The sequence below is a fragment of the Leucoraja erinacea genome, chromosome 18, assembly GCF_028641065.1.
Source record: "Leucoraja erinacea ecotype New England chromosome 18, Leri_hhj_1, whole genome shotgun sequence".
In the NCBI taxonomy this organism is placed as follows: domain Eukaryota; kingdom Metazoa; phylum Chordata; class Chondrichthyes; order Rajiformes; family Rajidae; genus Leucoraja; species Leucoraja erinaceus.
The window spans coordinates 33,771,373-33,789,212 of NC_073394.1; the positions used below are offsets into that span (position 1 = coordinate 33,771,373).

The window sequence follows — 17,840 nt, forward strand, 5'->3', positions numbered from 1 at the left end:
TTCTGGTTTCACATTTGGAAGGGTTGAACTGCGTGCCCCATTGTTGTAACCACTCAACCATAATATCAAGATCTTTTTGGAGAGCATCTTTAACATCAGCTGACAGCACATCATTGGACAGTACAGCAAACAATCATCAGCGAATAATCTGGTCGTGCTTGTGACTTTTTCATGGATGTCATTATTGTAAAGCAAAAACAGATGGGGGCCAAGTTCTGTGCACTGAGGTGTACCACTTAACACTGGACGCCAATCAGAGCTTTTTCCATTCACACACACGCGCTAAAGACGTTTTGTCAGAAAACTGGACATCCATCGTTTTGTGTTGGAACGAGCACCGTAGACGTCAAGCTTCCAAGGCAGTCTCTGGTGTAGGATGACATCAAATGCTTTAGAAAAGTCTAGCACTACTAAATCCATGATGACATTGCTATCGAGGTTCTTGGCCAGGTCATTTGGCATCAGGATAAACTAAGACTCGCATGATCCATGCCTCCTGAATGCATGTTGGTTGTCAGCGAGAACGTTATGTTTGCTAAGTTGTCTCATCAGATTACTATCAATTAAATGCTCCAGCAATTTGCAGCAAGTGCTTGTTCATGAAACGGGACGATAATTCACCAGGTTGGTGATTGAACCCTTCTTAAAGAGAGGAGTGATGTTCCTCCAATCCAATGGAACATCACCTTCCTTCTGCTGGTCGAGACCCCTGGACAGCAAATGTTTGAATATTTTCTCTACTTCTAGCCTTCCACATACTAACATCCTCAATCCAAAGGTAACAGCCAGCTGTAGATCAGATCAGGTATGAAGTTAGAGACAGAGCTGGCTTGACCGGATATGGACTACTACGGTTCCTATTACTAATGTTTATATGAATATAATAGATGCTTATTTTATTACCTACGTGATTTTTTACATGATCTATCAAAGGTAAACCTAATTTGTGACCAATATTTAATTGTGATCAGTTTCTATGTTAATAGACAGCTTCCACTTTGTAACCTCACATTTCCTCAAAGTGCCCAGCTAATATCAGTTACAGGCTAAGATAAAGTAGCAATAAAAATGGTAAACATCATCAGTGGCACTATTTTATATCCTAGTATAATGCAAAATATAGCAGATACTGGAAACTATTTTAAAAGAAAGGAGAAAGTGCATGGAACACTTAATTGGTTAGGGAGCAGTTAACATTTTGGGTTGATAACCTCTTTTCAGAACCAATTGTGTGAGTTCTGATGCATAGTCCTCAGTCTAGGTGCTTCTTACGACAGTCATAAAAGTCCAGTACGGACAGTAGTTTTGAACTAAAGTAATTTGGCATAGTTATATTTATAATTAATATTTTTATTATTATTTTCAGATGTATGTGGACAGATATTAAACTCCAAAATTGGAAGCATAACTTCTCCAAATTTCCCAGGACTTTATCCCAACAATTTGAACTGTAACTGGCTGATTAGGATAATGGACCCTTACAAGGTAAACAGCAAGGGCAACTAAATGCAAGGCATCATTTGTAAGTTGCACTTTGCCAGAAAACAAAAGATAATCGTGGAGGAGTATTGGACGAGGAGCATAAAATTTCCTTTTTGTCACTTTGAGTACCATCTGAACAAGGAAATGGAAATTTCTTCTCTAATTTTGCAGTAATCAGTGCAGTTAATCACTTGTTGGATAAGATAATTAGCAATGCAAAGTAAATCTTCCATTGTGCTTGGAGTCTCCAAGATAAGTCTAAATTTTAAGTTATTTCACCAATCAGTTCTTTAGTAACTTGTCAGTTTATTTGTTGAACTAAATTAAGGCGCATGTTGCAATCAAAAGCGCTTGAACAATTGGTTGGGAAGAAAGCCAAACTGTAAGAAAGACGACTGGTAAAAGTTTACATTTAGGGCGCAGAGAGGAACTACATAAATTTACTTCAGAATTGGGTCATTTTAGCTCCATTTGCTCTGTTCCAGTATTTTAGTTGAACTGTCTTGAGCTGGCAAAACATTAGGAGATTGAATATAAATGGAAGGAACAAGAATGGCAGCACGTGGGAGAGGATCGCTGGAAGAAAATATGCATGATTAAGTACAGAAACAAAAAAATATTGAGAGGGAACAGAGTAGTCAGAAGTGAAGTATAAAGGCACAGAAGAACGTAACAGAAGAAACGAAAACAGATTTAAAAAAAGAAGAAAGGAGAGACAACAAATATGACTGAAAGACCCCAACATTGCAGAGTAGGGTGTGGTCCAAGCCGTGGTGGTGGGGGGGGGGGGGGGGGGGGGGGGGGGGGTTGTAGTTAAATTACTATTATTTCCATCTTTCTGTGACATAAAGATGTGTCACCTGGACATGCGGAAATAGCTGCAAGTTGAAATAACTTTGTTTTTTGTTTATTACCTTTTCTTCCAATAAATTAATTAGAGAAAATTCTATTCCCCATCTGAAATCTTTGGGAAATGATTTACGCATTCTGTAGGAGCAAATTTCTGGTCTAATAGCTGAAATGTCGCATAAACTACATTGAGCATCACCTGAGTTTTGTGTTTTATGTAAATAAAATGTTCCACTGTGTGTGTAATCATGGCAACTTTCAGAATGACAGAATTTGCTTATGTGTTCTCTTTTTTTCCCTAGATTTTCTTAGAATTTTCTGTATTTAGGGTACATGAAACTGGACAGTGCCACGATCATTTAACAATTTACGACGGTGCCAATGAACATGCACATATTCTAGATGGACCAACTTGTGGTGCAGAGAATCCAGCTGTGATATCAAAGCGAAATGAATTATTAATTACGTTCTTTTCCAACTGGAGGTCACAAGCACCTGGTTTTGTTGCCGCTTACAAACTGAGTAATTTTCTTAAAGTATCATTTGAATTCAATTATCATTGCGATTTTCTAAGTTTTAACTTTGTACCGTGTTTTATCTTCCAGCACAATGTGGAATTACGAAGAAAGGCAAAATTGGGCGTGTTCAAAGTATGTCTAGACTGTCCCTCCACAATCGCTGCTTTTGGGTTGTGCTGATTGAAAGAAACCATCAGGTCTGACATTAACCTGCTAAAAAATAGACACAAAATGCGAGAGTAACTCAGCGGGTCAGGCAGCATCTCTGGAGAACATAGATGGGTTGCGTTTCAGGTCGAGACCCTGTTTCAGGTTGATTGTAGCGGGGGGGAGAAAGCTGGAAGAGATGTGGGGGAGAGACAAAACCCGGCAAGTGATAGGTGGATATAGATGAGAAGGGATTTGGATTGACAGATGGTTGGACAATGGCCCTAGATGAAAAAACAAAATGCGAGATCAGGATGAGTTTCCTTTGTGATCATTTTCTACCTAGCAGGACATATTTGGTAATTGCAGCCAGTCTGCCTCACTTAAATACTACCTGCCCTCAAAATAATTATCATGCAGGTTACCTACAGGATGTGGGTTTCAATCAGTTTGCAGGAGAAAATGCAGGTGGCAGGGAAACGGCTATTAGGTTTGAGACATGTTTTTATATGATCCAGCAAATGTAAAGGAATGCATTTATTATTGCATTAAACAGGTAGCTCAGTTACGTAAAATCCTGCCAGCCAAGAGACGATTTTATGCATTTTGATAACATTAAACTGAATAAAATGCTTTTAACAATGAATGCATCGCACAACAATGTCAAATGAATTCACCATGAATTAACATCTCACTTATCTAATTCCTTTGATGTACTAACATGGCTGAAGGTGCTCCATAGAACCTTTACCAAACTAAATCTGATATCACATGACATAAGGAGATATTAGGACAGAAATAAAAATGTGGCTGATTACTCTATTGAGGTGCATGGCAGAGGGTATATTGACTAGTTGGATAATGGCCTAACTTGGTGACTCAAGTACCCCTAAATGAAGGGGTATCCAAAAAGTAGTGGACATTGCTTGATCCATCAACTGTTTTGACCTCCCCACCATCAAAGGGATCTACAGGAAGCATCGCCTCAAGAAGGCTGTTAATATCATCAAAGACCCACTACACCCTGGCCACACTTTTATCTCACCGTTGCCATCGAGTGCAAGATGCGGGAGCTTGAGAACCATTATCTCCAGGTTCAAGAACACCTTCTTCCCTTCAACCATTAGACTCTTAAATCACTCTTCACAACCCTAACCACAACCCCACCTCAGGAACAAACTGATGTGGACATTACATTACGTATGTACTTTGGGTTGCATTATTGTGGTCTAGTGACCAAGAGTAGAGTTGTAGTGCTATACAGCACAGAAACAGGCTCTTCAGCCCACCTTGCCCATGCTGACCAAGTTTGCATACTGGGCCAGTTGCATTTGACCCATCGCCTCTAAAACCTTCGTATCCATGTCTGTCCAAATGTATTTTAAAAGTCATAATTGTATCTGCTTCCATAGATCCTCTGGAAGCTCATTCCAGATACAGTCTACCCTCCGAGTGGAAAAAAGCTGCCCCTGAGGTCTCTTTGAGATTTTTCTCACACTAATCTATGCTGTAGTTTTAGAGCCTTCTACTTCAGAATCCTCTACCCTGGGGGAAAAGATTGTGACTGTTCACTTTATCCATGCCTCTCGAGATCTTGTATATCTCAAGAATGTCATCCCTCTGCCTCCTATGCTCCAATGAAAAAAGTCCCAGCATATCCAACCTTTCCCTACATCACAAGCCCAGATAACATCCAGGTGAATATCTTCTATGCCCTTTCCAACTTAAGATATTCTTCCTGTAGCTGGGCAACATAAACAGCATACAGAGTTCCAAGTGTGCTCTCACCAACAACTTGTACGTTGATGTACATATTGCATAATTACAAATGCATTATGATTGATTAGACTCCATACAATCAATCATAATGCATTGAAGGCAAGTGTGCTAAAGCATCTCTTCAGCGCACTGTCCACCCAACTCTCCACTTTCAAGGAACTATGTACCTGTACACCTAGACAGGCTGATAGGTAGAAGCAGGAGCTGATGAGAGGGGAGGGCGCCCCACAGTGACAGAATGTGTCTTGTCGGTGGTGGCGGACTAAAGAAATCACTGACCTGGCGGCTAGACGGGTGTAATAACACCCGCGTCAACGGACCATTCTTTACTTGGTTATGGCGGACAATCGGCAATAATGGACACCAACCCCCCTTCCCCCACATGGTCCGTTATAACTAGGGTTTACTGTACTCCAGGACATAGCTTTAAGATCGGAGGGGAACATTTTAAAGAAAATGTGGTGCCATTTTTTTATTTATACAGTGGTGGGACGACCAAAACTTCACACAATATTCCAAATGCAGCCAAATCAAAATTTTATAAAGCTGCAATATGACTTTTTATCTCTATACTCAATGCCTAACTGATGAAGGCAAGCATACTGTTTGCCTTATTTAACAACCCCCCCTCCATATCTGCTTGTGTTGCCTATGTAAGGGAGCTATGGACTTGGACCAGAATCCCTCTGTGTACATTAGTTCTGTTGAAGGTCCTGCCATTAATTGTATATTTCCCCTAACATTTGATCTCCCAAAGTACAGTACTTCATACTTGCCCAGATTAAACTCTTTCTACTATTTCTCTACCCATATCTGTAACTGATCTATATCCTGTTGTATCGTTTTGACAACCTTATTTATTGTCTACAACTGCTCCAATTTGACGTAATCTGCAAACTTACAACACATTTATATTTTTGTCCAAATCATTTATATATTTCACAAATGGCAGAAGTCTCAGCACTGACTCCTGTGGGACACCACTGGTCATTGACCTCCACCCAGAATAAACACAATTCCATCACTATCCTCTTGTCATCTATACTATTTCAGAATCCTAACTACCAAGTCACAATTGATCGCATACATCTTAATCTTCTGGATCAGCATTCCATGAGGGATCCTGTGAAATGCTTACAAATGTCCATGCAGACAATGGCCATTGCCTTAAATTCATCAATCTTCTGACAAGGGGTCAGCAAGCTGAAATGTTTACTCTGTTTCTTATTCATAAGATGGTGCCTGGCCTGATAAGTGGCTCCATCATTTTCTGATGTTAATATGGATTCAAGTTGATTTTCTTGGGCATTGATGATTGTGGTAATTTAACACAGGTGATCAACAACTTAGAGAAATTAGCCTGGGAACCGTGCTGCCAAGAGAATTCATTTATTTTTGTGGAATATGAGAATTGTTGGCCACTATGCATTTAATGATCATCATCAGCTGGCCTTCAATGGGTAAAAAGCTGTTTTGTTATCCTGCTGCAGTACTATTGAAAGAAATGTCGCAATGTTGTGACATGAACAGTATTATAATTGAGAATAATAGTACATTTCTAAGCCAGAGTTGCATGTAATTTGGAATATGTTTACTTGATGCTCTTCTAACTAGCAAAGGCTGGAGATTTTCCATATTCAAATATGAAAGACCCGCAAGTTGCTCCCATCTACTTTGTAAACATATTGCATTGCTGTTTGACTGCATTGAATCCTCAGGATAGTTCTCTGAAGTGGCAAATCTTGGTATTGGGCTATTATTGTCACCTGTACCAGGATATAGTGGAAAACTTTGTTTTGCCTGCTATCTGGGCAAATCAAACCATACAGTCTATGAGTATGGTACACAAAAAAGCTGGAGAAACTCAGTGGGTGCAGCAGCATCTATGGAGCGAAGGAAAATGAGTATTTTGGGTATGAGTATGAGTATATTGGGTAGTGCAAAGGAGAAACTAAAAAAGGGTGCAAAATGTACTGTTGCAGCTATGGAGAATTTATCTACAGTGGCTTGCAAAAGTTTTCATACCCCTTGAACTTTTCCACATTTTGTCACATTACAACCACAAACGTAAATGTATTTTATTGGGATTTTATGTGATAGACCAACACAAAGTGGTGCATAATTATGAAGTGGAAGGAAAATGATACATGGTTTTCAAATTTTTTTACAAATAAAAAACTGAAAAGTGTGGCGTGCAAAAGTATTCAGCCCCCCTGAGTCAATACTTTGTAGAACCACCTTTCGCTTCAATTACAGCTGCAAGTCTTTTGGGGTATGTCTCTACCAGCTTTGCACATCTAGAGACTGAATTATTTTTGCCCATTCTTCTTTGCAAAATAGCTCAAGCTCAGTCAGATTGGATGGATAGCGTCTGTGAGCAGCAATTTTCAAGTCTTGCCAGAGATTCTCAATTGGATTTAGGTCTGGCCTTTGACTGGGCCATTCTAACACATGAATATGCTTTGATCTAAACCATTCCATTGTAGCTCTGGGAGTATGTTTAGGGTCGATGTCCTGCTGGAAGGTGAACCTCCGCCCCAGTCTCAAGTCTTGCAGACTCTAACATGTTTTCTTCCAACAATGCCCTGTATTTGGCGCCATCCGTCTTCCCATCAACTCTGATCAGCTTCCCTGTCCCTGCTGAAGAAAAGCATCCCCACAGCATGATGCTGCCACCACCATGTTTCACAGTGGGGATGGTGTGTTCAGGGTGATGTGCAGTGTTAGTTATCCACCACACATAGCGTTTTGCATTTAGGCCAAAACTTAAATTTTGGTCTCATCTGTCCAGAGCACCTTCCTCCACATGTTTGCTGTGTCCCCCATATGGCTTGTGGCAAACTGCAAACGGGACTTCTTATGGCTTTTTTTTCAACAATGGCTTTCTTCTTGCCACTCTTCCATAAAGGCCCGATTTGTGGAGTGCACGACTAATAGTTGTCCTGTGGACAGATTCTTCCACCTAAGCTGTGGATCTCTGCAGCTCCTCCAGAGTTACCATGGGCCTCTTGGCTGCTTCTCTGATCAATGCTCTCCTTGCCCGGCCTGTCAGTTTAGGTGGACGGCCATTTCTTGGTAGGTTTGCAGTTGTGCCATACTCTTTCCATTTTCGGATGATGGATTGAACAGTGCTCCGTGAGATGTTCAAAGCTTGGGGTATATTTTTTATAACCTAACCCTGCTTTAAACTTCCCAACAACTTTATCCCTGACCTGTCTGATGTGTTCCTCGGGCTTCATGATGCTGTTTGTTCACTAAATGTTCTCTAACAAACTTCTGAGGCCTTCACAGAACAGCTGTATTTATACTGAGATTAGATTACACACAAGTGGACTCTATTTACTAATTAGGTGACTTCTGAAGGCACTTGGTTGCACTGGATTTTATTTAGGGGTATCAGAGTAAAGGGGGCTGAATACTTTTGCATGCCACACTTTTCAGTTTTTTATTTGTAAAAAAATTTGAAAACCATGTATCATTTTCCTTCCACTTCACAATTATGCGCCACTTTGTGTTGGTCTATCACATAAAATCCCAATAAAATACATTTACGTTTGTGGTTGTAACGTGACAAAATGTGGAAAAGTTCAAGGGGTATGAATACTTTTGCAAGCCACTGTATATGAGATATCCATTTATGAGTCTGATGGCAGCAGGGAAGAATCTGTTCTTAAAATATTAAGATTAAACGAGAACTTACCAATTTGAAGTTTGATCTGTATATTATGAGGAGTTTCGATGAGGGATTACGTGAAGAACCCGCTCAGTGCGCAGGCGCGGCATACTTCCAAGCAGTGGTGTGGAATCACAGATAGACACAAGTATTTGAAGTAACATAGTAAAGAAAAAGAGACATCAATTTATCAGTTTGATCTATATAATGAGGGTGGGAGCGGAGGGCACGTAATCCCTCATCGTAATCCCTCATCGTAACTCCTCATAAAATACAGATCAAACTTCAAACTGGTAAGTTCTCGTTTAATCTTACTATTTTACTTCGGAGTCACGTGAGTGACTACGTGAAGATGTCAAAGCTCTGTGATTTCAAACCGTGTAACAGTTTTATTCACTCACGGCGCATTTTCCAGGGGGTCCGCTGCGGGCCCTGATCTAAAAAAGATCTTTGGGGATAATGTGCGGACCCCAAGCGTTCACCAGTCCCATATTCCGGACGTCGACTGGTGGATGCCGTGGGGTGCTGCCGCTTGGGTATCAGAGGTCTTGGTTTGCTCGTCCCGGGGCCTGCCCTCATTAGGCCAAAGGTTTTTGATGATTCCTCCATCTCCTTCAGTTTTTTATTAAGATCTTTCCCAAATAGCAGCGCGTCCATCTCCGCAGCTGGGGCTTTACACAAGCCAGCAAATTTGGGATTGAGGGCAGGTCTTATGATTTCCCTCCGGAGATTGTTGATCTCGAATTGTGTGGTACACATTAATGCCAGCACATCCTGCTGGCATGTATCCATCTCCGTAGTCTCCACGGAACGAGCAAAGGCTGTGATGGCCGACGTCAGGAGCCTTAGGATCCGCTGTAGCTTGAGTTCTTGGGTCCGGATGTGTGCCCCCACATGCCCCCAGATTTGGCTGTTGACACTTTTTACTTTGAGGGCCTCACAGTTTTCTGGTGCTGTGTGTTGTTCCAGCACCTCAGCGAGCACCTTTTCCAGTAATGGTTTATTGGATAGGTGGTTGATGCTGGCCGCCATTCTTGGCTCCAGCGGTGCTCCAGCCCGTGGGGTTGCTACAAAGCGGTCCACCACACCCAACAGCTCTTCCTGTTCCTGCACCCCTGGCATACTCCCGAGTTCGTCCGCCTGCCCCTGTTCCAGACCAGCCCAGCCCTGGTCACCAATGCTAGCCTCCAGTAATGAGGGAGCAGAGGGCAGTGCACAAGACACTGTGGAGGAGGTACCTGTCCTTCCTCCCCGGGAGCGCTCTTGTTGCGTGTCCCGGTGGAGCACCTGCTCCAGGAGCTGCTGAATGCAGCTCAGGCGGCTGTCTCTCCTCCGCTTTGGTGGAGACATGTCCCCCTCCGACGAATCGGAGATGACCGGCCGATTGGACTTCCTGGCCGCTTTCCCAGTCCGCCGTGCAGGCTTTGGCGAGACTGGGCTTGGCTCGGTCTCGGGGATAGCGAAACGCTCTGAGAGCGACGCTGCCGCCGGTTGCTGCCCCGCTGGAATGGAATGCTCCTCTGGTGGAGTTGAAGCGGGGCAGTTCTCTTTGAGAGTTTTCTGCGTTGTGTCGACATGTTTTCTGAAAAGCAAACACAACTGCAACTCTCCTCCGTTATTCCAACGCACCGTATACTTACCTGACGGTCCGTTTTAAAGTGCAGCTGGAGAGCCTGACTCCAGCTGTCGCCGCTGTTGCACTGCTGGCGTAATGCCGCGCCTGCGCACTGAGCGGGTTCTTCACGTAGTCACTTACGTGACTCCGAAGTAAAATTAGTGGTATGCGCTTTCATGTTTTTGTCTCGAGGGGATGACAATGGTGTGAGTCTTCCTCGATTATGTTGGCTGCTCTCCCAAGGCAGTGTGAAATATAGATGGAATCGATGGTGAGGGAGGGAAGGCTGCTTTGTGTATTAGACTGAGCCACATACCCGACTCTCTGCAATTTCTTGTATTCTTGGACAGAGCAGTTGCCATTCCAAGCTGGAATGAATCCGGATATGCTAATTTGGTCCCGAATTAAGTCAAACTGCTTCCCTCGGTTAAAGGAATTGAAAATGGTTGAGTAAAGGCAATACCCTGGAGAACTCCTGTAGCAATTCCATAGATCTCTGTTGATTTGCCTCCAGCAATCATATCCATCTTTTCTGTGATATGACCCCAACTATTTGGAGTGTTTTTCATTCGCTATCCATAGAGTTGTACCTGATCTCCTAAGAGCACATTAGCTCAATAGATGCATTGATGTCAAGGCCAACTACTCTCATCCCATCTCTGGTCAGTGGTTGGAACATGGTTTTGATGACCTAAGGTAATGAGTGATCCAGACAAAACCCTAACAGAGCATCGGTGAACAGTGAACATTTGATGTTTTCCAAGACTTTACTGATTAGTGAAGTAGTCAGATCTACCATTAAGTGGCCAGATTGAAGTCAACTTGCTTTTTGTGAACAGTACATACCACAATGGGTTTCCACATTATCAGGTAAATGTCAGTGTTGTTACTCTGCTGGAACAACTGAGCTACATGCCTTTAGTATCATAACACAGATCCTATGTGAGACATGTGAGAGAGAATGATTGCAGAACTACAGTGAAAGAAGGAGAGGTGGGTGGGATTGCTGGGTTGTCCAGTAGGAAGTTGGCATTGACATGATGGGCTGTCGTAACAACTAAGTAAGCAATATTAATTTATCACATGAGGTGAATGAAATGTCTAATAGAAACATAAAATATAGGTGAAGGAGTAGGCCATTCAGCCCTTCGAGCCAGCACCGCCATTCAATATGATCATGGCAGATCATCTAAAATCAGTTCCCCGTTTCTGCTTTCTCCCCATATCCCTTTATTCCGTTAGCCCTAAGAGTTATATCTAATTCTCTCTTGTAAACATCCAATGAATTGTTCTCCAATGCCTTCTGTGGCAGAGAATTCCACAGATTCACACCTCTCTGGGTGAAAATGTTTTCCTCATCTCAGTCCTAAATGACCTACCCGTATTCTTAAGGGCCTGTCCCACTTTCACAACCTAATTCACGACCCTTTTTACTCGTGGACAATTTTCATCATGCTAGAAAAAATGCCCCGACCTACTTGATGCCACGTGTACCTACGACTAGCATCACGGCCTGCTAAGACCTACCTACGAATTCCTACGACCTCGCTGCGAGTATGAGCCAAAGGCAGAGGTCGTGAATTAGGTCGTGAAATTGGGACAGGCCCTTTACACTGTGACCCTGGTTCTAGACTCCCCTAAAATCGGGAACATTTTTCCTGCATCTAGCCTATCCAATCCCTTAAGAATTGTATATATTTCTATAAGGTCCCCTCTCAACCTTCTAAATTCTAGTGAATATAAGCCCAGTTGATCCATTCTTTCATCATATGTCAGTCCCACCATCCTGGGAATTAACCTGGTGAACCTACGCTGCATCCCTCAATAGCAAAAATGTCCTTCCTCAAATTAGGAGAACAAAACTGAACACAATAATCCAGGTGTGGTCTCACCAGGGCCCTGTACAACTGGAGTAGAACCTCCTTACTCCTATACTCAAATCCTATCGCTATGAAGGCTAACATGCCATTTTATTTCTTCACTGCCTGCTGTACCTGCATGCTTACTCTCTGTGACTGCAGTACAATGACACCAAGTCCATTGCACTTTCCCTTTTCCTCATCTGACACCATTCAGATAATAATCTGTCTTCTTGTTCTTGCCACCAAAGTGGATAACCTCATATTTATCCACATTATACTGCATCTGCCCAATTACCCAACCTATCCAAGTCACCCTGCAGCCTCATGGCATCGTATCGTAGCTCACCCTGCCACCCAGCTTTGTGTCATCTGCAAACTTGGAGATGTTACATTTAATTCCTTCGTCTAAATCGTTACTATATATTGTAAATAACGGGTCCTAGCACAGAGCCTTGCGGCACCCCACTTGTCATTGCCTGCCATTCTGAAAAGGATCCATTAAGTCTCACTCTTTGCTTCCTGTCTGCCAACCAGCTCTCTATCCATGTCAATAACCTACCACCAATACCATGTGCTCTAATTTTGCACATTAATATCTTGTGTGGGACCTTGGCAAAAGCTTTTTGAATGACTCATCCCATGATGGTGGGAGCTTAGGAGGAAGCAGAGATGGATCATCCACTCAGTATTAACAACTAAAGAGGTTATAAATCCTGGCCTCAGCTTCCTGAAACCTCCCATAAATTGTCCATGTTTTAAAGCCGCTCCTCATATGAATAATCCAGTGTACCGAGTACAGTAAAAAGCATTTTTGTTGCATGCTATCCACTCAGTGAAAAGAATATATAAGATTACAATCGAGCCGTCCACGGTGCACAGATTCATTAGTTCATAAGTCAAAGGAGCAGACGTATACCATTAGACCCTACTCCGCCATACAATCATGGCTGATCTATCTTTCCTTCTCAACCCATTCTCCTGCCTTCTCCCCATTACCCTTACACTTCAAGAATCTGTCAATCTCCATCTTAAAAACACTTCAATGACTTGGTCTTCACTGCTAGCTGCGGCAAAGAATTCTACAGATCCACCACCCTCTGAATAAAGAAACTCCTCCTTATCTCCTTTTGAAAAGTGCATCCTTTTATTCTGAGGCTATGCTCTTTAGTCCTAGACTCTTTCATTAGTGTAAACATCCCCTCCGCATCCACTCTATCCAGGGCTTTCATTATTTAGCAAGTTTCAATATGGTCCCCTCACATCCTTCTAAACTCCAAGGAGTACAGGTCCAGTGCTGCCAAACGCTCATCATACGTTAACCCAATCATCCCTGGGATCATTCTCGTAGAACCCCTATTCACTGGCAACCAACCAGAAAAAGCCACCTTTATTCCCACAGTTTGCCTTCTCTCATTGAGCCAACCTTCTATCCATGCTAGCATATCCCCTCGAGTACCATAGGTTCTTATCTGTTTTAGTACCCTAACGTGTGGCTCATTATCAAAGTTCTTCTGAAAATCCAGATAAACAACAGCCACAGACTCTCCTTTGTTTATCCTGCAATTTACTCCATCAAATAATTCGTCAGGCAAGACCACCCCTTCATAAAACCATGTTAACTTTGGCCTATTTTATCATGTGCTTCCAAGAAACCCAATCTTTTATAATGGACCCTAAATACTGGATGAAGGGAATAACATATAATGCAAGATAAAGTCCATGAAAGTCCGATTAAAGATAGACAATTAGCTCAGGACTGCTCTTTAGTTGATGTTAGGATGGTTCAGTTGCCTGATAACAGCTGCAAAGAAACTGTCCCACAATCTGAAGTTGTGCATTTTCACATTTTTGTAACTTGCCTGAAGGAGAGGGGAGAAGTGGAGGTGTCCAGGTTGAAACTCATCCTTGATTATACTGTTGACCTTGCCTAGGCAGAGTGAAGTGTGGATTAAGTCAATGGAAGGAAGGTTGATTTGTGTGACGGTCTGGGCTGTGTCCACAATTCTCTGCAATTCTTACCGTCTTGGATGGAGCTATTCCCAAACCATGCTGTTATGCATCCTGATAAAATGCTTTCAACGGCGCATCTGTAGAAGTTGGTTAGAGTTGTTGGGGACATGCTGAACTTCCTAAGTCTTCTAAGGAAGTAGAGGCTCAATGTGCTCTCATGGCCATTGCTTCAATATGTCTAGTCCAGGACAAGTTGCTGCTGATATCTGCTCCCTGGAACTTGAAGCTGTCAACCATCTTAATATCGGGGCTATCAATGTATACCATGGGTTTCTCCCTGCTTCACTTCCTGAAGTCAATTAATATCTCCTTTGTCTTGCTCACATTGTCTGGAGACCAGGTCAATCACCTTCCTGTACTCCGCTTCATTATTTGATATGCGGCCCACTATCCGCAAATTTGTAAATTGCGTTGGATTTGTATGTGGTTGCACAGTTGTGGATGTATGACGATTAAAGAAAGTGGCCGAGAACACATCCTTGTAGAGCACCAGTGTTGAGGATTATTTGCCCCTATCCTCACTGATTGTGGTCTGTTGGTCAGGAAGTCAAGATTCCAAATGCAGAGGTGAACACTGACTCCAAGTTTCACGAGTTTTGAGATGAGCTCGGATGGAATAATGGTATTAAACGTAAAGCTGTATATGAATGGAAGACCAACATAGATGTCTCTCTTATTCAGGTGTTCCAAGGATGAGTGTAGGGCCAGGGATATGCCATCAGCCATGGACATATTCTGGCGGTCAGCAAACTGTAGTAGATCAAGGTTGTTTGGTGGACTGGAACAAATTGTCTTCTTTGGCACGCATTCCTCAACACATTTGCTGATGAAGTCCGTCACGGTAGTAACGTACTCATTCTGGTATGACTCTGGTATCTACTCATTCACAATGCCTAAACATGGACCAGTCCACTGAATCAAAGCAGTCGCATCGGATGTCACCCATGTCCACCAACCAGTATTGAACAACTCTCTACCGGATCCTCCTGCTTCAGTTTTCTTTGTAGGCAGGGAGTAGAAACGTAGGTAGGTGATCAGATTTCCTGAAATGTAACCAAGAAACAGAGCAGTAGGTGTTTTTTATTGACTTGTAGCAATGGTCTAGGGTGTTCTTCCTCCCGATGGGCCAAGAACATGCTGATAGTACTTTAATAGAACGACCCTGAGGTTGGCATGATTGAAGTTTCCAATCACTCAGGCTTCAGGGTGGTTTGTCTCAATCTACCAACATTCACAACTCGATGTGGTGTAACTGCAGAGCTCTGATCCGGTTATTTAGTTTGGGATCATTTAGATCTGTCTGTTATATGCTGCCTTGTTTTTAGCACCTATGGAATCCCACATTACAGTTTGCCCGTACAAATTATTTACTGCTGTTTTTGGCTTGCCGTTCTGCATTCATCAATGAACGGGGCTAGTTTCCTGACTGTTACAGTAATGTTTAAAGAAAATTCAAACTGAAGATGCAGGAATCTGAAACAAAAATGAAAATGCTAGAAGAATTCAGCCAATCAAGCAATCACAAATGACACTTGATTAGCTGAGTTCTTCTAGTAATTCTGGTCGATCGTGAATGGTGCTTTATTATCATATGTACAGACCCACAGTGAAATTATTTTTTCGCTTACAGTTCAGTAAAATATTGCCCGTCCTACTTAGGCGATTCTTTAGGCGACTACAGGCGACTATGCTGTCACCACATGGTCGCCGGGGTGCCCCCTGTATGGTCGTGAGTAGTCTCCTCAGTGGCCCAAAGAATTATAGCGTTTTTCCGGTCGCCGCTGGATTTTGATATGTTCAAAACTTTATAAATATTTTACTATTTTTTCTGTTTAACAGGTAGTCTTGCAACTGGAAAGTTTTACTATTGAGGAGAGCCCAAACTGCACAAAAAGTAGTCTGACCATTCATGATGCAGCCAGAACTCCTCCCACCATTGCAGGAATGTTCTGTGGAAAAATGAAATTACCATTACTTTGGACATCCTTTGGACGTACAGTTGTGATAGAATTTCACTATACGCCATCAGCATATATTCGTCAATTTAAAATAAGATACCACAGCATTAAGAGTAAGTGTTCAAAATACACAAGCTTATAAAAATCAAAGTGCTTTCACTTGTTTTTCCTGAAATCACCCTTTCAATAGTCTCCTCTTCTTTTTCTAAACTATGTAATTATTTTTCACAAATCTGTGTTTCCTGGTGGTGTTTAGATTTTACATGTACTATAGCGGCACCATACGTGGCGAATAAAGGCGAGTCGTCAGGCCGGTTCAAAGAATCATTTATTCGGTGGTAGTTGGTGCGCTAACTATAATACAATGTTGTTGCAGCTGAGCGAGGTTGTTCCCTCATGCTCAGCTGCCAGTTGTCTACTTAGGTCTCGTGGTGAGAGAGCTTTTGTATCAGGACACTCCCTCCAGCCCATGACGTCACATGCCCGCCCTCTTATCTCCTGACGAGGGTTCGAGCATGAGTGGCCCTGTTTAGGCTGACGCCACAGGACCCCCCCCCCCCCCCCCCCCCCGCAGAACCGGAGGAAGGAATAGAATGGTCGAGGGCGGCTCCTGCATGTGTGTCGGAGACACCCCGGGCGAGTGTCGGGACGGAGGCTCCACGGGCGCAGTCGACGCTCTGCGTGGCGATCCCGAGGTACCGAGGGGTGCGAGAGGACCAATGCAGAAGCCGCCGGTCGGAAGAGACACAGCCCTATCTCCTCGACCAGCGAAGGGAGAGTGTCCTGAGAAATACGTCCCCCAGCAACGGATGGGAGACGTTGGCAACAAGGAAGGAAAATAACGGTCGAGGGCGGCTGCTACACGTGGGTCGGGGACACCCCGGGCGAGAGTCAGGACGGAGGCTCCATGGGCGCAGTGACGCTCTGCGTGGGAGATCCCGAGGTACCGAGGGGTGCGAGGGGACCCGTGCAGAAGCCGCCAGTGATAAAATAAACAAAACAATTCCTGAACCGGGCGTGGAAAAACAGTTGACACAAAATGAACAGCAACAAGACAAATTACAGTGCCATCAAGTTCAAATTGTCCATAGTGCAGTATAGTATTGCATTTATTCGGTGGTAGTTGGTGCGCTAACTATAATACAATGTTGTTGCAGCTGAGCGAGGTTGTTCCCTCGTGCTCAGCTGCCAGTTGTCTACTTGGGTCTCGTGGTGACAGAGCTTTTGTATCAGGACACTCCCTCTCGACCATGACGTCACGTGCCCTCCCTCGTATCTCCTGACGAGGGTTCGAGCATGAGTGGCCCTGCTTAGGCTGACACCACAGTACCGTATTTCCCGGCGACGAAGACACAGCCCTATTTTGAGTCGCAAAATTTTGAAAAAAAAAACATTTGCCATGGTGGTAGCCATTTACATTGCGCATTGTTTTCATATAAAACAAAGATATTGTGTATACCGGTAATAAAAAAAATACAGCGTTCAGAATAAATTTTTTATTGCGCACGAAACAAAGATTACAAAATCGAAAAACATTCTAATCTTCAAATCCAAAAAATTCACTACTATCATCTGAATTTTCAAAGCATAATAATTCATCAGGGTCATCACTGCTGTTCGAAATATCACTATCATGAAATAGAATGTTGTCTTCTGAGCCATCTCACGCATTACAGATGCCACAATTTTTTTAAAGCTTTGACAACAATTTCAGTCTTAACACGGTTCTACGATATTAAAACCCACAACTGAGCAATGGTCGCACACCTGAGCAATGGTTGGCCTTTTCAAACAACCTGTTGGTATTAGATCATGGTCTGTGCTCCTCATCCACTGATTCCATTCCCCTTTCATAAACAATTTAAAGGGTTTGTTGATAGATACGTCCAAAGGCTGATGTTGCCAAGTTAATCCACAAGACATCACTGCAAGTTTTTACTTAACTCT

General features: G+C 42.9%; 1 protein-coding gene across 1 annotated transcript in view; it reads left to right on the plus strand.

Annotated features, from left to right (window-relative positions):
* Positions 1 to 16,454, plus strand: part of LOC129705892 (astacin-like metalloendopeptidase) — a 99,990-nt gene extending 83,536 nt beyond the window's left edge. Inside the window, exons 11-14 of the mRNA XM_055649786.1 lie at positions 1,367 to 1,485; positions 2,634 to 2,853; positions 2,937 to 3,046; positions 15,775 to 16,454. Coding sequence (XP_055505761.1) covers positions 1,367 to 1,485; positions 2,634 to 2,853; positions 2,937 to 3,046; positions 15,775 to 16,035 — 710 coding nt within the window. The 3' untranslated portion in view covers positions 16,036 to 16,454. The remainder of the gene's footprint in view (positions 1 to 1,366; positions 1,486 to 2,633; positions 2,854 to 2,936; positions 3,047 to 15,774) is intronic.
* The last annotated feature ends 1,386 nt before the right edge of the window (positions 16,455 to 17,840 follow it).